Source organism: Aquarana catesbeiana, linkage group LG06 (genome assembly GCF_042186555.1).
Source record: "Aquarana catesbeiana isolate 2022-GZ linkage group LG06, ASM4218655v1, whole genome shotgun sequence".
NCBI classification, from domain to species: Eukaryota; Metazoa; Chordata; class Amphibia; order Anura; family Ranidae; genus Aquarana; species Aquarana catesbeiana.
Genome location: NC_133329.1, coordinates 265992040 through 266014722, shown reverse-complemented (window position 1 = coordinate 266014722; position 22683 = coordinate 265992040). Strand labels below are relative to the sequence as shown.

At 45.0% G+C, this 22683-nt stretch overlaps 1 protein-coding gene across 6 annotated transcripts in view; it reads right to left on the bottom strand.

Annotated features, from left to right (window-relative positions):
- The window catches only part of NBEAL1 (neurobeachin like 1), a 371002-nt gene that overhangs the window by 121524 nt on the left and 226795 nt on the right, over window positions 1–22683 (bottom strand). For all 6 annotated transcript variants that reach the window (XR_012244983.1, XM_073633306.1, XM_073633307.1 and 3 more), the window contains 2 exons: window positions 21933–22092; window positions 2856–2944 (listed from right to left, as the gene is read on the bottom strand). Coding sequence is in view for 5 of the 6 variants with exons in the window: in XM_073633306.1 (XP_073489407.1) it covers window positions 2856–2944; window positions 21933–22092 (249 nt within the window). In the remaining variant the exon portion in view is untranslated. The remainder of the gene's footprint in view (window positions 1–2855; window positions 2945–21932; window positions 22093–22683) is intronic.

Below are 22683 nucleotides of genomic sequence, written 5' to 3'. Positions count from 1 at the left end.
CCTGAGGGAGTCCTGTGGGAGATAAAGGCACCTTCATCACTACGGGCTTCCTTCTGAGGATTTCAAATTGATTGATGTGGCTTGAGAAAAATGTCTGACATTGAATGAACAAATTTAAGTTAAAGTGGATGTAAACCCCATGTTCAACAATTCGAGACAAATACACTATGTGTTAGCCCTTTCTTTAAAGAGGTACATTAATTGTATCTGCATTTTCTGATCCCTGTGCCTGTGTCGCAGCCCTCTGAAAAACGCCTATCTGTGGGCATGTCTACAGGCTGGAGCTCAGTAGGTGGAGTCCTCACATCACAGGACTCCCCTCCCATCTGTATACTCCCTCTTCCCCCAGCAATCACAGCTGAAGTCTGTAAAATCAGTTCTCCTCATAAACATGGCAGCATTTGAGGCACAGGGGGATGCAAACTTTTATAGCAGGAGAGCAAATGTCAGTAATCAGTACATGGACACTGCTTATCTGTACTTCTCTCTGCTAACAGAGGAGGAGGGGGGTAAAGGAGAGGGGGGGGGGAAGACATCACTGTCATCATTATCAACAGAGCCGAACAGCTTCACACAGATTTAACCAGTGGTGGATGGCGAAGTTTTAGGATGGGGGGGCCAGACCCTGCCCTTCCCTTTAACTCCTCCCACTTGGTGAAAATGGGCATGGTTTTATCCAAATAGTGGGCGTGGTTAGCATCTGAGATGAACGAGGGATGGAGGGAGAGGGAAGGAGGGAGGGAGGGGAGAGGGAGGGGAGGGAGAGGGAGGGAGAGAGGGAGGAACAGCAGGCGCAGATCCTACACAACAATAGAAATATGTGTATTCTAGAAACTTTAACAATCAGCAGATAAAGATACTCCAAACACCTGGTGTTAGCACTTCAATCATCCCGGTACCATGGTTGTTATGGTGTCAGGATGATTGAAGCACATTATTTCTACTATTACATTGTAATATAAAATGAAATCATTCAACTCACCATAATGCAGTCCCTCTTTACATCTGTGTCCCGTCAGCGGAGACCCTCCTTACATCTGTGTCCCCGTCAGCGGAGTCCCTCCTTACATCTGTGTCCCCGTCAGCGGAGTCCCTCCTTACATCTGTGTCCCCGTCAGCGGAGTCCCTCCTTACATCTGTGTCCCCAGTGGAGCCCCTCCTTACATCTGTGTCCCCAGCGGAGCCCCTTCTTATATCTGTGTCCCCAGCGGAGCCCCTCCTTACATCTATGTCCCCAGCGGAGCCCCTCCTTACATCTGTGTCCACCGCGGAGCCCCTCCTTACATCTGTGTCCCCAGCGGAGCCCCTCCTTACATCTGTGTCCCCAGCGGAGCCCCTCCTTACATCTGTGTCCCCAGCGGAGCCCCTCCTTACATCTGTGTCCCCAGCGGAGCCCCTCCTTACATCTGTGTCCCCAGCGGAGCCCCTCCTTTACATCTGTGTAAGCTGTAATCTGTGTAAGGAGTGCACAGCACTTCTTCAAGCTGCGTCTGTAGCTAGTTCCTGGTTTCTCCATGTGTTCAGTGGAGAGGGGAGGGGCATCCCCTCTCCACTGAACACAAGGGAATTCGTCCTCATGGCGGCTATCTTTTTTTGTAGCCCGCCAGAAGTGACTTTGTTCTCACACTGAGAACAAAGCACCCGGCCGGGAGGATGCTGCTCAGCGCGATCATTTGCGCTGCAAAGCAGCTCCAAACCCCGCCACTGAAGCACCGCGTCTGCTATCTCGTGACTGCATTGACGTGGCGCTTCCCATAGTGCACTGTGTCCAGCGCCCGAACACAGTGCACTTAAAGGACATTTTTTTCAATTTTTTTTCTTAAAGGGGCCGTTTAAAAAAAAATAAAAAATTATTTTTTATTTTTTGGTGACTAAAGGAGGGGGGGGGGGGGGGGGGGGGCGGCGCCCGAGCGTCCCCTATGGATGGGCCACCACTGGATTTAACCCTACAGCTGCCAGGGAGAAAGCCGAGCAGGAGGACACAATTAACCCCTCAATGGCTGGGCACTTTTACTGTAATGTCCTACTTTCAAGTAGTAGTTACATAGTAAAAGTGCCCAGTAATTGAGGGGTTAATTGTATTGCCCTGCTTGGCTCTCTCCCTGGAAGCTGTGGGGTTAAATCTGTGTGAAGCTGTTCGGCTCTGGTAATAATGACAGTGATGTCTCCCACTCCCCCCCCTCTCCTCGGGCTGGAGCTCTTTCAGGAGCGATCTGTGACTGGCTGTGGGACACACGCTCCTTCTCTCATGCCCATGCATAAGTCTCCTAATTAGTCTGTCGGTCACAGGAGAGGGGAGGTTAGCGACCCAAATTTTTTTGTGTGTCTGTTTTCTTCACTGTAGGAAATCGGAGAGGGTTGTAGATGACTGGCTGGTCCTTTCCTGACCAGACTCGGGGCAGATGGCTTCTATTGCTTGCTGTGTGAGGTAGACTGCTTAATTCAATTTTGATATTTCGGATTTCCATCCACTTTAATTTATTCTTACCTGGTAATTTTGTGAATAACACATTTGCTGTCACTGGGTGGCTATGCACACTCCTTCACTACATCTAGTGAGAAAGCCATGGTTATCAACAATGCCTGCCTTTTTTCCACTCCACTTCATGGGGGGGGGTTCGGTGATGGAATTAGAATTAGTGTATTTAGTGTATTTAAGATATAGAACATTTTTTTGGCTTGCAATTCACCTCACAAAAAGTAAATGGCATGATCAACAGAAATGTTCTGTACTTGCTAAAAAATGAATGCAGCCGCCACATCTAAGGACTAATGAGCTGCAATATATTAAATTTTTATTCTATGGTTTAGTTATACAGATGTGTGTTTTTGTTTAAATAAACCTTCTTACTTACCTTTCTACAGATGGCCACACGTACAGATAGGTCCGATTTGTGGGACATATGCACAACTGCTAACAGATCTTTATAGTTTACAACTGGGTCTGTAAGTCAGGGGAAAAAAACAGCAAATTACTGAAGCCATAGTTTTTAAGTCTGCATGAAAAATGAAAAACACATACAGGTGTCACAGACAAACCTCATTTAAAGAACCAAGGGCCTGTAACATGCCAAATGCAATGAAAACACAGCAATTCAACACAATGTTTATTCTATGCTCTGGACCAATGACCTCAAAACCTACAATAGGGCTAGATTAAATTTCTGCACCTGGTAACAATTTATTTACATTACTGAGATAAAAAAATGACTTGTCTTAAAGACTCAACTTGGCTTTTAACCACTTCCTGCCCAGCCTATTGTTAAACGACGGCTGGGCTGGACCTTTGTCGTTCAGGGTCGATGTCATATGACGTCCTCCCAGAACGCGACTTGCATGATCTGTCACCGGATCACAGATAGTCACATGACAATTGTAAACAATGGATGGCTTCCGTTCATGCCATTCATTGTGTACAATTGTGTTGCTAGCTGTGATTGGTCAAAGTGATCACATGGTACAGACAGGGCCAATCACAGCCCATATGTACAACAATAGACACAGAATGAATCAATTCTATTTAGTAAAAATGGTTGTTTATAAACAGTGAAATTCACTGGTATAAGCAATCATGTTGTGTAAAAAAAAAAAAATCCTGATAACTTCCACAGAGTAGTACAATGTTACTGTGGTAACACTATATTGCTCTGGTCACAGTGTGTTAAAAAATAAATAAAAAAACATAAAAAAAAAAAAAGAATGAAGAAACAATTAATATTATCACTTTTCTTTTTGTACATACTGTCACCAGTGTCCCCGATCACCACCACACCAATTATATGATGATACTGTACTGCACTGGTGACAGTATGTAATTTTTTCACCTCAAGACCCTTTTCACACTGCCAGCATTTTTCAGGCGCTACAGCACTAAAAATAGCGCCTGTATAGTGCCTGAAAAAAGCGGCTCTTTTCACTCCAGTGTGAAAGCCCGAGGGCTTTCACACTGGAGCGGTGTGCTGGCAGGGCGTCACAGAAAGTCCTGCCAGCAGCTTCTTTGGAACGGTGAAGGGTTGGTGAACTCACCGCTCCTCCACCACTGCTCCCCATTTAAATCAATGGGGCAGCGCTGTGATACCGCTGGCAAAACGCCGCTCCGGCAGCGTTTTGCGGGCAGATTTAACCCCTCTTCGCCCTCTTCGCCCGTTAGTGGCCAAATAGCGCCGCTGAAACGGCGCTAAAAAATAGGATTTTTTAAAACAGCTTACCTGTAAAATCCTTTTCTTTCGAAGGACATCACGGGACACAGAGCCACAGTAATCACTGATGGGTTATATAGGGTATCACTAGTGATTGGACACTGGCACACCCTATCAGGAAGTTCAACCCCCTATATAATCCCTCCCCTTGCAGGGATACCTCAGTTTTGTAGCCAAGCAATATAGTGTATTAGAAGAGGAGCGGGACCTCTGTGTCCCGTGATGTCCTTCGAAAGAAAAGGATTTTACAGGTAAGCTGTTTTAAAAAATCCTATTTTCTTTCTTGAACATCACGGGACACAGAGCCACAGTAATTACTGATGAGATGTCCCAGAGCAATGCTACCTGAGGGGGGGGAACCACGACCAAGTAGGGTGCAATCAGACCTGAGGACCCTGTACTGCTGCCTGCAGCACACTACGCCCAAAGGCGATATCCTCATGCCTTCTCACATCCACCTGATAGAATCTGGTGAATGTATGAACTGAAGACCAGGTTGCGGCCTTGCAGATTTGGGCCATAGAGGCCTGGTGATGCACTGCCCAAGAAGCACCAATAGCCCCTGTGGAATGTGCCCTGATCTGAAACGGAGGAATCTTCTGCTTCAAACTGTAAGCTTGAATGATCAATTGTCGAATCTATTTAGAAATGGTAGCTTTTGACGCTGCCTGTCCTCTATTAGGACCCTCTGGCAGCACAAACAAAACATCCATCTTGCGGATCTGAGCAGTTGCCCCGAGATAGTCCTTAACTGCTCTTACTACATCCAACGAATGTAGAGATCTCTCTTCCGGAGAACAGGGATCTGGAAAAAAGGAAGGCAGAACAATGTCTTGGTTTAAATGAAAATCAGAAACTACCTTCGGTAAAAAAATAGGATGAGGGCGCAGTACCACTCTATCCTTGTGTATAATCAAATAAGGCTCCTTACAGGAAAGGGCTGCTAATTCTGAAACTCTTCTAGCAGAAGAGATGGCCACCAGAAAAATTAACTTCCTTGTCAACAAGACCAAAGGAATCTGACTTATTGGTTCAAAAGGCTGTTTCTGTAACACAGCCAGGACCAAGTTCAAGTTTAGGGGCGCTTTAACCGGAGGATTAAGACGCATCACCCCCTGCATAAAGCTTCGGACCAAAGAATGCGAAGCAAGTGGCCGCTGAAATAATACTGATAAAGCAGAGACCTGGCCCTTGATGGTACTCAAGGCCAGCTTCATCTCTAATCCTAATTGTAGAAAATCAAGAATTCTACCTATGACATATTTCCTGGGATGCCAACCTCTGGATTCACACCAGGATACATAAGCTTTCCAGACTCTATGATAAATCATCCTGGAAGCTGGCTTCCTTGCATTAATCAAGGTAGATATGACAGGACCTGAAAGCCCACGACTCTTCAGAACGTGGGTCTCAATAGCCAAACCGTCAAATTTAGCGTTTGTAAGGCAGGATGGAACACTGGACCTTGAGATAACAGGTCTGGGCGTACTGGTAGGGTCCACAGGGAACCCACCGTCATCCTTACTATTTCTGCATACCAAGTCCTTCTGGGCCAAGCGGGGGCCACCAGAAGTACAGACTTCCTTTCCTGCCTGATCCTGCGAAGGAGTCGTGGTAGTAGCAGAATAGGCGGGAATGCGTAAATCAGTGAGAACTGATGCCACGGAATCACCAATGCATCCGTCCCGCATGCAAGAGGATCTTTTGTCCTTGAATCGGGATGCAAAGAGATCTACATCTGGAACCCCCCATCTTTGGCATATGGTCCAAAAGACATCGGGATGCAGAGACCACTCCCCTGGAAGTAACTGCTGGCGACTTAGGTAGTCCGCCTGCCAGTTCTCTATTCCCAGGATGAAAACTGCCGATATGCATGGTACATGCATCTCTGCCCAGACTAAGATCTGGTTCACCTCCTTTTGAGCAGCTCGGCTCCGGGTGCCCCCCTGATGATTGACATAAGCCACTGCTGTGGAATTGTCGGAATGGATCCTGACCGGACAACCCTGTAGCCTGATAGTCCAGGTTTTTAGGGCTAGATATATCGCCCGGATCTCCAGAATGTTGATGGGTAAGGTCATCTCGGTCTTGGACCATATCCCCTGAACCGTAGACTGTTCCAGAACTGCTCTCCAACCTGACAGGCTGGCATCTGTTGTTACCACCGTCCAGGTAACCGGTAGAAAGGATTTCCCCTTCTGAAGGTTTTCGGGTATGAGCCACCAATTGAGGCTCTGACGCACCGCATGCGACAGGTGCATCGGAAAGTCTAATGCCTGAACCTTCTTGTTCCAGGTTGACAGAATACTGTGTTGCAGCATTCTTGAATGAAACTGAGCATAGGGAACTGCTTCGAATGAAGACACCATCTTCCCTAGTAGCCACATACAAAGGCGGACAGAGGGACCCTTCTTGGTCCTGACTGCCAGAATCAGCTCCCTTAAAGCAGCCATCTTTGCCTGGGGTAGAAATATTTTCCCCTGGCTTGTATCTATAATCAGACCTAAATACTCCAGTCTTCTTACTGGTTTTAGGAAAGACTTTTCTAGGTTGAGGATCCAACCCAGGTGTTCTAGATACCTGACTGTGGTCCTCAAGTATCCATTCAAAGAGGCTACCGACCGGTCTATCAAGAGCAGGTCGTCTAGGTATGCTATGACAGCTATACCCTGAGCCCTTAATCTGACCAGAGGAGGAGCCAAGATATTTGTGAACACTCGAGGTGCAGTGGCTATCCCGAAAGGCAGAGCCACAAACTGGAAATGGCGCCCTCCTACCTCGAAGCGCAGAAACTTCTGATGAGTAGGAAAAATGGGCACATGCAGATATGCATCTCTGATGTCTATCGATGCCAGAAATTCTCCTCCCTGCAGGGTGGGAACTACTGTCCGAATTGATTCCATGCGGAAGGATTGAATCCTTAGGAATCGGTCCAGATCCCTTAAAACCAGAAAGGGTCTGACATCCCCATTTGGTTTTTGGACCGTAAAGAGGTTGGAATAGAAGCCCAATCCCTGGTCCTTTGCGGGAACCATCATAATGACCTCCTGCGACAAAAGTCGCTCTAACGCTAGAAGGAGCGACTGCTTCTTCTCTGGATCTCTAGGGACACTTGATCTGAGGAACCGAGGAGAGGGAAATTCCTGAAACTCCAGCTTGTACCCTAAGGTTACCGTGGAGATTACCCATCTGTCCTGGAAATCCTCCTGCCAGAACCCTGAGAACTATCGCAGTCTTCCCCCCACTCGAGTGAGCGGGGGCGCCACCTCATGCAGAGGTCTTAGTGTTTTGCTTAGTAGGCTTCTTCCCCCAGGACTTCTTTTGTCCCTGGGGTTGACTCTTGTCTCTCGACCCTGATGGAGGCGGCCATCCAAGTCCTCTCCAAACAACCTTTCACCACGAAATGGAAACCCCGCCAGGAGCTTCTTACATGGTGCTTCGGCTGACCAATTTTTCAACCATAGAATTCTACGTATATGCACCAACCCCAGTGAAAGACGGGAGGTTTGCACGATAGAATCTCTAATGGCGTCAACCACAAAGCATAAGGCTGCTGGAAGGTTAGCAAACCCTGGGCCTGCTGTTCAGGTAATACTTTGATGACCTGCTTAACATGGTCTCCTAAGTATTGACAGACTCCAATCGCTGCTACTGCAGGTTGAGCCACTGAACCTGCTAAGGAAAAAACATCCCTCAATAGGGATTCCATCTTTTTTTCTACAGGATCCCTGAGCATCTGAGCATTGTCTACATGACAAGTCAGACTATTATTTACGGAGGAAATGGCGGCATCAATAGCTGGTTGTCACGGAACATCCCACACTCCGCTTGAGTGCTTCCGTCATATACCACTTCCTCCCAGTCTGTATACAGATATCAGATATTCCAACCTCTCTGAGCACAAAACAAGGCGACACCTGCTTGTTGCTAACATGAACTCACTTTATTTAGAATCAACATTACAAGACTTTATATGCCGTTAGAACCTCCTCTAACAATACAACTGTAACCTAATTAACATGAGCTAATTAACTAATCCTTTACACAGCCTAGGTGACTGAGACATGACCTTTTGCCCAGACTGAGTTAATTATCACAGGACATTTTCTCACAATAGCAGCAGCTCCAATAGGAGTTGTCCCGTCTCCTACATTGTATAGAGGACAATGTGATCAGCTCATTCAATTAACATAAACACAGGTAGTTGGAGTTGATGACACCAGCATCTCCTCACAGTATGTGTCCCAACAGTATAATTCAGTCTTATCAGCAGGGGGCTGTTGGAGGAATCCCCCTTCCCTCTTCAGGGACACAAATCCCAAATGACCACAGCAAGGAGTCCCTAACAGAATCAAACAACATACAATATATACATATATACACGACTGAGACCGATTAGTACAGTTCAGACTGGATTTCTAATTCACCTCACAAAGAGTATTGTTCCATTGAAAATCCAGGGCCCATAATCAAAAGGCAAGAGGCTTGCATTCAGTCCTCTCCAACAGTCTCTGTCCCGGCTAGGTCTGTCACATTTCTCCCCTTTCGGCAGGAGACTAACACAGGAGGAGACCCCAGACGGGTTGACTCCGAAGTTAGTCCATAGTTCCAGTCCTCTACTGCCTGTACCCACACAGTACCCCAAACAAATTGTTCCAAACATAGTATTACTCACCCAGCCATCCTCTGCCTCTCTCAAAGAACATATCTGCTGCTGGGGAGAGGCCTGGACTGGCCCTTCTCCCTGGAGTCCTCTGGAGTCCTTTCTGCCGCTGGAGAGAAGACAGGGGGACTGGGCTCACTCCATCCTGCTGTTGGGGATCTGGGCCGACTGCCCAGCATCCCTGGGGTATACAGGTGGGGACTGAAACCCCATCCACCGACATCAGATCAAGCTGCAGTTGTGAGGTGTTGACTGCATTCTCTCCTTGGATCCTGATCTGCAGCTCGCGATAGACTGCCATCTCCTCAACTTGGGCCTCCACAATTGCTGCAGGTGTGGGGCAGAGGTCTTGGACCCTCTGTCCGGTTGCCAGCACTTCTGCTGGGGATTTGCTAGGTGGTTCCTCCTCTACAGAAACGTCTATCAAATCCTCAGTCTCTGGAATTGCTAAAAGTGTGGGACAAAGGCCTTGGACCCTCTGTTCAGATACCAGATCTTCAGCTGGAGAAGTTTGTTGTAACTCCATAGATGCTGTTGGCAGAAAATCACATGTCCCTGTCAGTGTTGTGGGAGAAAGGACGACTACTTCTTCTCTCAAGAAGGCCGAAGCCACTGTTGGTGCTGGGCAGAGCACAGTGAACTTTGGTCCTGATAGCAGCTCTTCTGCTGGAGGCTCATCAGGTTGTTCTTCCTCAGCAGAAAAGTCTATCAAATCCCATGTCTCTGCAACGGATGCCTGGGGATAGAGGTTCACCATCTCCTGTCCATGGAACCCAGAAGATGCTATCATTGCTGGGCAGAGGTTAGCAGAGCTCTGCCCTGTTGTCAGCACTTCAGGTTTGGGGACGGCAATCTCCGGATTTTCCACTGCCGATTCTCTGGCATGCTGCTGAACGTGTTCTAGCAGTTTCCTGTATGCCCTTTCCAGATGCTGTTCCTTCCTTAGCAAATGGTCCAGATCAGGTTTGAGCTCTGAGACCCCCGCAAGACCGAGCATAGCCTCTCTATATTCTCGCAGGTCCTCAAGGTCAGGTTCCCCTTCATCGCCAAACATAAAATGATCTGTAAGGCTCTCCCACAGCAATCCAGGGCCTCCAAAGTCATATCCCTCCAGAGAGCATTCTGTTGTCTCCCCTAAATATCCCTGCTCTGCGTGCCATTGCAGAGCCCGATAACGATTGTCCAGCTCTATCTCCTGCTGGACCAGCCTGTCCAACTCAGTCACCCATTGCTCCTGGGGCCGCTCTCCCAGGAATGCCATCCGCAATGCCCGTTGGTCACTGGCCCTTTGCTCTTGGGTTGGAAAGCACTTGCCCTGTTTTATACCAGCGAGCTGGAGGGCTCCAATCCAGAGCTCCACCCGAATCTGCTGCCTGAGCTCCAGGTATTCATCCTCAGACACAGTCCTGGTGTATGTTGAAAGGATGATCCGCAGCAGCCCCGGGAACTCTGATGCCAGGTCCATATCTCCGCTGGGGTGACTGAAGTCTGCTATGCTGATCTTGGATCCAGTTGGAGGTTTGGATGTCCCAGACTGCAGGAAGCTTTCCCGCTGCTTGCCACCAATGTCACGGAACGTCCCACACTCCGCTTGAGTGCTTCCGTCATATACCACTTCCTCCCAGTCTGTATACAGATATCAGATATTCCAACCTCTCTGAGCACAAAACAAGGCAACACTTGCTTGTTGCTAACATGAACTCACTTTATTTAGAATCAAAATTACAAGACTTTATTTGCCGTTGGAACCTCCTCTAACAATACAACTGTAACCTAATTAACATGAGCTAATTAACTAATCCTTTATACAGCGCCAAGTGACTGAGATATGACCTTTTGCCCAGACTGAGTTAATTATCACAGGACATTTTCTCACAATAGCAGCAGCTCCAATAGGAGTCGTCCTGTCTCCTACATTGTATAGAGGACAATGTGATCAGCTCATTCAATTAACATAAACACATGTAGTTGGAGTTGATGACACCAGCATCTCCTCACAGTATGTGTCCCAACAGTATAATTCAGTCTTATCAGCAGGGGGCTGCTGGAGGAATCCCCCCTCCCTCTTCAGGGACACAAATCCCAAATAACCACAGCAAGGAGTCCCCAACAGAATCAAACAATATACAATATATACATATATACACGACTGAGTCCGATTAGTACAGTTCAGACTGGATTTCTAATTCACCTCACAAAGTGTATTGTTCCATTGAAAATCCAGGGTCCATAATCAAAAGGCAAGAGGCTTGCATATAGTCCTCTCCAACAGCCTCTGTCCCGGCTAGGTTTGTCACACTGGTATTCCCCACATTTTAATAAACTTTTCTTCCATCGGATAAAGTGTTGAAAACTTTCTCGGCGGAAAAAAAAACGTTTATCTGGGTGATCCCACTCAGAATAAATGAGCTTTTCAAGTAAATTATGAACAGGAAAAGCCTGTGCTGCTTGGAAAGGTTTCAGTGACCCCAAAGCAGAAGAGGGTTCTTTAGCAGTTTCAGGTAGGGGCAACTTAAATGTGGAGCGGACAAATCCAGTAAGGATCTGCACTAAGACTTTCTCCTCTTGGGAAGTCGCAAAGGGTCCCTCTCCACCTGATTCCTCCGAAGAGGAATCATCCGTCCCATCCCGATCCTCTGAAAGGGATTCATCTCCCTTATCCCAGAGCTCCTCTTCCTGAGGGTCTTGGGGAACAGAGGAAGGCCTAGTGCGTTTTCTTCTACTGAGTGAAGACGTAATCACGGCCATTAATCTTTCCTCTAGACCATTAATGGTTGAGGAAAAAACCTCTTGTGTAATATATACAGGGGCTGAAGTGCCAGAAGCAGGTGTAGCCCCTGACCCCAATGGCTCTCCCTGGCTAGCCGTCCCTGGCCCTTCAGGGGGGGAGGATGCTGCTGACAGGGGGCCCTCAGAACCTGAACGAGATCCCCTAGTGTCTCTGGTTCTTGGGGTGCTTGAACCTCTTCTACCCATAGTGCAAAGCAACAAGGTGTGAGGTATACAAATGAACACTGCCTGCTGAGCGATGTAGTCTGGCTAAAAGCCTTGCTACCCAATGCTCAGTCTGGTGTTACTTCAGTAAATGCTGCCTAGGAGAATGCCTGTGTCCCACCTTACATGCGACCGTCAGCTCTGTGTCTCTCCAAAGGCTGTGTGCACCTGTACAGAGTGCCTTAATAGCCTGCAGCTGGCCTGAGTGGGAGTCTAAGCACCTGTGCTGACGTCCCGCCTCCCCCCCTCTACCGCCCCCCCCCCCTCGAATTTTGAAAAAACTAGCGCTTCCCGCGCTGGCCGACTCTTCTGAAATACTACGGAGGAAGGCTGGGGGAGGGGGAGGAGGGAGAGAAGCTGGTAGTGAAGAGCCTGCCTAAAAAATGGCAATGGTCGGAAATGGCAGCCGAGGCAGCGGTGCCCGAGTGGTATAACCGCTTTCTAGACCCCTGTGGCCTCTCTCTAGCCTGGGGGGAACATTCAAACATGAGAAATCCCCCCAAGGGTAGGGGAGGCTCTCTGTGGACCCTTATGTAAGTGTGGGGCTCTCTGGGGACCCTGATGCAAGGGAGAGGCTCTCTGAGGACCCTGATTTTAAGGCAGAGGCTCTCTAGGATCCCAGATTTAAGGGGGAGGCTCTCTGGGGACCCTAATGTAAGGGGGGCTCTCTGGGAACCCTGATGTAAGTGGGGGGACCCTCTGGGGATATATATATATATATATATATATATATATATATATATACACACACACGTATATTACTGTATACACATGTGTATGCCCGCCCAAGCATATGACTTTCTTTACAACGCTGCTATGGGCTCTAGCCCCAGATCTTTTGTAGACCTAGCAATGCCCCTGTATATATATATATATATATATATATATATATATATATATATATATATATACATAGATAGATAGATAGATATAGATAGGTAGATATAGTGGATATAAAAAGTCTACACACCCCTGTTAAAATGTTTTTGTGATGTAAAAAAAAAAGAGACAAAGATAAATCATTTCAGAACTTTTTCCACCTTTAATGTGACCTATAAACTGTATAACTCAGTTTAACCACTTGCCGAGCAGCCGCCGTAGTTGTACTGCGGCAGAATGGCACGGCTGGGCGAAACGACGTTATGTAACATCGCTTCGCCCTGTGGCCACTAGGGGGCGCGCATGCCCCCCGAGCCGATGCGAGTGCCCAGCGGTCTCGATCACCGCCGGGCTCCCGTGAACGCCTCTGAGACACAGAGAACCCCTCTTCAGATCACCCCACAGATTTTCAATGGGATTCAGGTCTGGGCCCTGGCTGGGCCATTCCAAAACTTTAATCTTTTTCTGGCGAAGCCCTCCCTTTGTTGATTTGGATGTATGCTTTGGGTCGTTGTCATGCTGAAAGATGAAGTTCCTCTTCATGTTCAGCTTTCTATCAGAAGCCTGAAGTTTTTGTGCCAATATTGACTGGTATTTGGAACTGTTCATAATTCCCTCTACCTTGAATAAGGCCCCTGTTCCAGCTGAAGAAAAACAGCCCCAAAGCATGATGCTGCCACCACCATGCTTCACGGTGGATATGATGTTCTTTTGGTGATGTGCAGTGGTGTGTCTGCTCCAAACATATCTTTTTTGGATTTATGGCCAAAAATTTCAACCTTGGCTTCATCAGCCCAGAACACATTTTCCCACATGCTTTTGAGAGACTTCAGATGTGTTTTTGCAAGATTTAGCTGGGCTTGGTTGTTTTTCTTTGTAAGAAAAGGCTTCTGTCTTGCCACTTTACTCCCATAGCCCAGACATATGAAGAATACAGGAGATTGTTGTCACATGTACCAAACAGCTAGTACTTGCCAGATATTCCTGCTGCTCCTTTAAGGTTGCTGTAGGCCTCTTGGCAGCCTCCCTGACCAGTTTTCTTCTCGTCTTTTCATCAATTTTGGAGAGACATCAAGTTCTTGGTAATGTCACTGTTGTGCCATATTGTCTCCATTTGATGATGACTGTCTTCACTGTGTTACATGGTATATCTAATGCCTTGGAAATTCTTTTGTACCTTTCTCCTAAATGATACCTTTTAACAATGAGATCCCCCTGATGCTTTGGAAGCTCCCTGCGGACCATGGCTTTTGCCATAGGATGCGACTAAGAAAATGTCAGGAAAGACCCACTAGAACAGCTGAACTATATTCGGGGTTAATCAGAGGCACGTCAAATAATGGCAGGTGTGTACTGACTCCTATTTAACATGAGTTTGAATGTGATTGCTTAATTCTTAACACAGCTACATCCCCAGTTATAAGAGGCTGTGCACACTTATGCAACCACATTATTTTAGCTTTTTATTCCCCCCCCAAAAAAAGATTTCAGTTTTTTTCAATTGAGTTGTACAGTTTATAGGTCATAGTAAAGGTGAAAAAACTTATTTTTGTCTCATTTTTTTACATCACAGAAACCTGACATTTTATGAGGGGTGTATAGACTTTTTATATCCACTGTATATATCATAGTTTGTGGACTCTATAACTTTCCTACAGACTAAATAATAAACACTGATTTGGGTTATTTGCATCAAAGAAATGTAGCCAAATACAGTTTGGCCTAAATTTATGCAGAAAGATTATTTATTTGCAAACTTTTATAACATAAAAAAATATAAACTCAGTCTTTTTTAGTTTATTTTTCAAAAAATTAACAAACCCAGTGGTGATTAAATACCACCAAAGGAAAGCTCTATTTGTGTGAAAAAAATGCAAAAAATTTCATATGGATACAGTGTTGCATGGCTGCACAATTGGCCTGGGCAAGAAGAGGGTGAAAGTGCCCAGTATTGAAGTGGTTAAATGCACGTCAAAGGAGTGATTACACTCAGCATTTCTCTGTGCTGTGCAGTGTGTGACATCAGATCCCCACCCCCTGCCTTCTGAAGCTGTGTAAAAATGCTGTGTAAACTGTGCACTTTGAGTGGCTATAGAGATGGGAGGGCTGCAGGTAAAAGGGTACAACGTATATAGGAGGTTTGTTTACAACCTCTTTAAGGTGGAAGGAAGAACCACAGTGTAGAGAAAAAAAGGCATTAGGTCTCCAGACAACCTTGTCTCTGTAAACACACTCCAAGTTTCTGCACTTACTAATTTACAATCCCCTCTCCCAAACAAGCATCTGTATATCCTATTTGAACTAAAATAAAAATTACAATGCTAGCAGCATGTTCTGGTGAGAGACCTTTTGCCACTGGAGGTGCACTTATTAAGGTGCAAAGCACTGGCACTTTAGAACAGTTTTTATGTATTTAATGTATCTTATATAAATCAACACTTTTTGTACAGTATGTAGTGAGGGGATTAAAAGGTAAATCTACTAAAACTAGAGAGTGCAAAATCTGGTGCAGCTCTGCACAGAAACCAACCAGCTTCCAGTTTTTTTGTCAAAGCTTAATTGAACACACTGAAGGTAGAAGCTGATTTGCTAACATGCACAGCGACACCGGATTCTGCACTCAACAGTTTTAGTAACTCGACCCCTATGTATTTCTTGTAAATATGCTGCTAGCACTGTCTTTTTGAGTGATATAGCATTGTCTCTGTGAAGCACAAGAAAGGGTTCTTTAAAAGACCAGGCTGCCAACTCAGAAACTCACCTTGTTTGGCAACAGGATGATGGCAACGGGAAAAGTAACCTTTTGAGAGCAGATATGGGAATGTTCCCAATAGGCTCAAAGGGAGGGTTTTAGAGCAGTGGTCATCAACCCTGTCCTCAGGGCCCACTAACAGGCCAGGTTTGCAAGATAAGTGAAATACATCACAGGTGATATAATTTGCTGCTCAGTGATTGCAGTATTCTAGTCTGCATCTCCCCAAGGTAATACAAAAAAATCTGGCCTGTTAGTGGGCCCTGAGGACAGGGTTGATGACCACTGTTTTAGAGAACTGACAGAACTAGGTTGAGATCTCACAAAGTAACTAAGGAAAGTGGAGGGATATAATGTGCGCATTCCCCTGTAGAATTTCACTAGGCAGTGAAAGACCAGCAGTATTTAATAGAGAATCACATGGGCTGAGATTTGACTGTTGATGGTACTCAAGGCCAGATGTTGTTCCAGTCCAGACTTGAGAAAAGACAGAAGTCATCCCAAGGAGCACTTACACGGCTAGAAATTCATTCCTTCCCACCATTAAAAATATGTTTTCCATGTGCGATGATCTGTGAGAAGCAGACTTTCCAGCTTTCAGGAGCATAGTGATAAAGCCAGCAATAAAGAAGTAAGATGGTAAAATGGTGCTTGGGACAGAAGATCCAGATGATCAGGGAAAGCAACTTTTTCTTTAAGCTGTGGGACTTCTGGTTCCCCTCTTGTGGTTGATGTAAGTCACTGCCAAGGCAATGTCCAACATATTCCTGGTTATAGGACCCTGAGGTCCAGTGTTGAAAGAATAACCAAATCGCTCTAAATTCTAGTTTGGTGATCAGGAATCAGGAAACAAGCTTCCTCGAGCAACTAAGTTCTATGCATCAAAAATGTGTCCAGGACTCCTCCCCTGTCCAAAAGGCTGGCATTTATCATTAGAACCTTATCATGAGAACCTTCCGGACCGGTGGTAGGAAGGATTCACAGACTCCAGGGCAGGACTTGAGAGTCAACCAGCCAGAGAAATTGTGGTTTTGGATGTTGGGTGTATGTGACGATTCAGAGGCTGGTCATTTTGTCCCACACAGCCAGAATCCTGAGCCGCAATGGTCTGAAATTGAATTTTCCATATGGAACTGCTTTGAAAAAGGCTACCATTAAGCCCAGAACATTCATGCAAAAGCAGAGTGTTTGTTGTCACCTGGACTGTAGTGTCTGAACATGGGAGCAGAGAGTATGGAGTTTGCCCGATAGGAGGAAGACCGTAGAAAGAGCAGTATCTAGGAGAAGAACTAGATACTCCAAGCAGTAAGTTGGTTTTAGCTTTATGTCCAAAATGGAGTAAATACCCCCTTTCCTTTTGGGGACTGTACAAAGGTTTGAGTATAAACAATGACTACTGGAGAGAGGAGCTGTGTGCAGTGTAAAGGTTCCTCTGTTCTTTATAGGGACATTGGCAGATTCGAAACATGACGTGGAAGAAGAGAACAAAATTCTAGCTTGTAGCTCCGGAATGGATGGCCAACAATTTAGGGAACCTCATTAGGATATTAAGGTAAGGTCTGCTCAGGCCTACAGCACACCACTCAGCGCCAAATGGATCAATTGATGTCAAAAGAGAGCAAAACTAAAGACTGGGGGAGATGATAACACTCAGTATCTATGCAGAGTGATCTAAAGGACAGCAGCCGTTTTAGAAAATCATAAGATTAAAAACAAATATTATTAATAATAGTATATATAAACCAGACGAGTAGACATATACTACAAACAGCGCTAATTGTTGAGCGAAGATAAATATAAAATCATGCGGCCAACTACGCACAAAAGCAATCAAACAGAGAGGTAGAGAGTCTGTGAAGTGCTCAGAAAAAAGTCCATCAGTGGCAATACAGTCGTATCTCAGTGTGCGCCTTCCACCGGTCAACAGAATTTCACCCTGTGTTGACACTCTCCACCTAGGGGATCGAACTCACCAGATCTACTAATTTAAAAAGCCTCCAAGAACAAAAGGTCTTCTCAGCACCACTCTCTCAGTACCGCTCCTGGGGGTTCGGGGGGGGGGCACAACTCCAAACAGATGAATGCCAGAAAGAGAAAATTGTGTGCACATAGCGTAATTCTGTTTATTAAATTGTACCCCACAATCTTCATAAAAAACCCCTCATTCTATATACGTACACAATAAAAGCAGTTAAACAAGCAAAAACGTATATGGGTAGCGTGTCACCGTTCAGAAGACCAGCCGATTCGATATCCAGGGGAACAGGTCACTTCCTGGTTGTGGATCGGGCCGTGGTGGAACGCATACCTCACTTCCGGCGTCGTGTAAGCCACGCCCTGACGCGTTTCGTCATATCCTGACTTCGACAGAGGGCGTGGCTACACGGCGTCATGCAAGGCTTATATCACCCGCCCCAATCACAGCTACCAATCGCAGAACATCCGGCCCGACGTCAGGCGCACGACGTCAGACAAGGAGCTCAGCGGTGGTTCAGCATAGGAAGAAAGGGGGGGCGTGTCAAACCTAGCTGCACATAGTCAGTGACTGTGGCGATGTGTCAGGATCAACGAGCGATCGCTCATCTCATAGGTCCACACAGCGCACAAACCTACACAGTCACTAGCCGGCATAACAAACAAATATCACTGCAATACAAACAGACATGATTACATAAACTTAAAGATTACTCAGATATCAACATAATCTTAATGATAGAGCAAACACTTACAAGCTATGATTTCATAAATATTTTCAAGCATAAGAGAAATTAGTTAAATAAACAGTATATATTAAAAATCATATCCCGATAAAGGACATGCAGGTAAAAAATAGATAAATCAATATAAGTTGAATTAATATAGATTAAAAAGCATCAGTATCAAAAAAAGGAATATAAATCTATATCCCTCGGAGATAACAGCATATCACACACATATATAATAAAGGTCATAATGAGGGTCATGCAAAAAATGACATTATAAATAAATAGTAGACATTGATTAAAAAACTCTGCTTCAGAGATAATCATTGCTCAGTTAACAGACACTGTAATCATTAAAATTACCAAAAAATATTAATACAAAATTACTTTTAGGAATCACTGATAAAGCAGTTGATGTCTAGGTAAACGTTTAACCCCTTTGGCGACAAGGTATCAGCCAGGAATATCCACTGGGTCTCTCTTTTGGAGAGATCACGAACCAGATTAGAACCCCTCCATTTCTGCTTGAGGTGGTCGATACCCCAAAACTTAAGACCCGACGGGTCCTGATTGTGCTTAAGTTTAAAATGTAAAGAGACGTTGTGGTCTTTAAAGCCCAGTTTGATATTGGCTATGTGTTCAGCAATTCTTACTCTTAGAAGCCTTTTTGTGCGCCCAATATAAATCAAATCGCACGGGCATTGGAGAGCATACACCACATGCGACGTATTGCATGTGATGAATTCACCAATGGCAAATTCTCTGCCATTAGAGGTCGACCTAAAGTTTTCCACAGCCCTGAGAGGCCTATTGACCTCTCTGCAAGCTCGACATCGTCTACAGCTAAAAAAGCCTTTTCTGTCCCAGATAGTGGGCAACCTGGACGGGGGGTCAAGTACTTTCTGCACTATTTTATCGGCAATACTCAGAGACTTTCTGTAAATAAACTTGGGTCTGCGTGGCAAGACCGAGTGTAGAACTCTATCCATCAGCAAAACATGCCAATGGGACGCAATAATGTCCTCCAGTATAGGGAGGTGGAGGACATTATTGCGTCCCATTGGCATGTTTTGCTGATGGATAGAGTTCTACACTCTGTCTTGCCACGCAGACCCAAGTTTATTTACAGAAAGTCTCTGAGTATTGCCGATAAAATAGTGCAGAAAGTACTTGACCCCCCGTCCAGGTTGCCCACTATCTGGGACAGAAAAGGCTTTTTTAGCTGTAGACGATGTCGAGCTTGCAGAGAGGTCAATAGGCCTCTCAGGGCTGTGGAAAACTTTAGGTCGACCTCTAATGGCAGAGAATTTGCCATTGGTGAATTCATCACATGCAATACGTCGCATGTGGTGTATGCTCTCCAATGCCCGTGCGATTTGATTTATATTGGGCGCACAAAAAGGCTTCTAAGAGTAAGAATTGCTGAACACATAGCCAATATCAAACTGGGCTTTAAAGACCACGTCTCTTTACATTTTAAACTTAAGCACAATCAGGACCCGTCGGGTCTTAAGTTTTGGGGTATCGACCACCTCAAGCAGAAATGGAGGGGTTCTAATCTGGTTCGTGATCTCTCCAAAAGAGAGACCCAGTGGATATTCCTGGCTGATACCTTGTCGCCAAAGGGGTTAAACGTTGACCTAGACATCAACTGCTTTATCAGTGATTCCTAAAAGTAATTTTGTATTAATATTTTTTGGTAATTTTAATGATTACAGTGTCTATTAACTGAGCAATGATTATCTCTGAAGCAGAGTTTTTTAATCAATGTCTACTATTTATTTATAATGTCATTTTCTGCATGACCCTCATTATGACCTTTATTATATATGTGTGTGATATGCTGTTATCTCCGAGGGATATAGATTTATATTCCTTTTTTTGATACTGATGCTTTTTAATCTATATTAATTCAACTTATATTGATTTATCTATTTTTTACCTGCATGTCCTTTATCGGGATATGATTTTTAATATATACTGTTTATTTAACTAATTTCTCTTATGCTTGAAAATATTTATGAAATCATAGCTTGTAAGTGTTTGCTCTATCATTAAGATTATGTTGATATCTGAGTAATCTTTAAGTTTATGTAATCATGTCTGTTTGTATTGCAGTGATATTTGTTTGTTATGCCGGCTAGTGACTGTGTAGGTTTGTGCGCTGTGTGGACCTATGAGATGAGCGATCGCTCGTTGATCCTGACACATCGCCACAGTCACTGACTATGTGCAGCTAGGTTTGACACGCCCCCCCTTTCTTCCTATGCTGAACCACCGCTGAGCTCCTTGTCTGACGTCGTGCGCCTGACGTCGGGCCGGATGTTCTGCGATTGGTAGCTGTGATTGGGGCGGGTGATATAAGCCTTGCATGACGCCGTGTAGCCACGCCCTCTGTCGAAGTCAGGATATGACGAAACGCGTCAGGGCGTGGCTTACACGACGCCGGAAGTGAGGTATGCGTTCCACCACGGCCCGATCCACAACCAGGAAGTGACCTGTTCCCCTGGATATCGAATCGGCTGGTCTTCTGAACGGTGACACGCTACCCATATACGTTTTTGCTTGTTTAACTGCTTTTATTGTGTACGTATATAGAATGAGGGTTTTTTTATGAAGATTGTGGGGTACAATTTAATAAACAGAATTACGCTATGTGCACACAATTTTCTCTTTCTGGCATTCATCTGTTTGGAGTTGTGGCCCCCCCCCCTGAACCCCCAGGAGCGGTACTGAGAGAGTGGTGCTGAGAAGACCTTTTGTTCATTAGGATATTGTTGGGCAAAATACTTGGAAAGAGAAAGATTTTTTTTTCAGGATTAGGCCAATCACCATAGAAACAGATTGTAAACGTGAGGTTACGGGGCTGAGGACACTTTAAGAGTATCCAGGCTGGTGGCCTTACCACAGCAGGGGCCCTTAGATACCTTGCAGTCCCCACCAAGTAGATTGGCGATATTAGGCAGTTTACAGGGGATATGATTTCACCCTCCCAGTGGGTATACTTCCCTTAAGGCGTCTTTAGAAACAGAGTTCAACCAGACAGATGGATCATGGCCCTGGACCTATAAAGCACTAACACACACATTACACCAAGGGTGTCTAGGAGAGAGCCTTCAGCAGAGTCCGGTACTCTGAGGACAAATTACAGACCTGCCCTACTTATTACTCATAGTGGGATTTGGGTATAGTTTCCAAGGATATGCTGTGGATCAACCAATCCAGAAAGCTGCAAAATGAGCCCCAAAGGCTCTGCAGCAACTATGAATCTTGCTGGATGAAAAATGTATCTTAATAAAATAGCAGAAAAAAAAGCAGGAATTAATTTGCTTCTCACAGTGGAGAGAAGACATTTGTTCTAGGACATTAGCTAAAAAAAAAAAATAGCAAAAACTGGAAGATGATGTGAGTAGGAGGAGTTATACTAGGCTGTCCTCACAGCTTTGCTTATGTCCAATCTCTTGAAGGCAGCAGCATAGCACTATGCAATTGAATTACCGCATTGTGTCCCTTAATGTACTATCAAGAAACATTTTGTCGAAAATTATGTTCTTTATTTCTGTTGTTAATGTGTGCTGCATTTCTGTTGCATTAGCCTGCATTTTCTAGGGAAGTGAATGAATGGGCCTTTCAAAATGAGTGCATTTTATGATGTATCTGCTGTACACTGGCAAGTTGTAAACTGCAAGCCCTTAGGATGTAGTAATTAAAAAAAGACATAAAAGTAAAGCAAATAAACTTACCTGCCCTAAGGATCTGATTAAGAAGTCCTTTTATCAGTAATGTAGAGACATGGGCTTCATTAAGTAGCAATCCTAGCCCTGAATATCCTCCTTCTCTCAGCCGAATTCGTTGTTTGCTTTTCTCATACACCTTATTGCAGTTCAGCATCTGTTCTAATATCTGCAGAGATAAAATGTTTGAATAAATCACACCATAGGTTGAAAGAGATTGTTGATATATATATTGTATATACAGACACAAAAATATTAGGAGATGCTAATTATCTACTGACTTGAAACAAGTGTTTCAATTTTGCCAGCCTACTAGGATTCTAAAACAAGATCAGGTTTGCTGGACCCAGAAGGGTTATGATTCTGCCAGTCCCTAACTCTTTTCAGGAATAATTCAAAAGCAAATATAAGCAGATCAAAAATGTAATTGTGAGGCTTAGTTCATGTATCAATGTCATGCATCTCCAGGGCCTGTTTCAGCATTGGCACACCTTGAGGTCCTAGTACAAGTACTTTCTCCTGCAGTCACTGCAGCATCAGCTGTCATCACTACATTTGTATTCAGGTGATTCTCCATGAACATCTCAAAATGAGTAAAAAATCTCCTCAATAGGGTCAGAGACAGCAAAGAAAAAAAGGAGAAAGCCTCTAAGAATTCACTATTCTATCTAGTAAAAGCTTACAGTGGAACGTCACCCAAAAGGGGACGTTTCACTTCTTTGCATCCTTTCCTCCCCCTTCTCTTTAATTATTGAAAGTT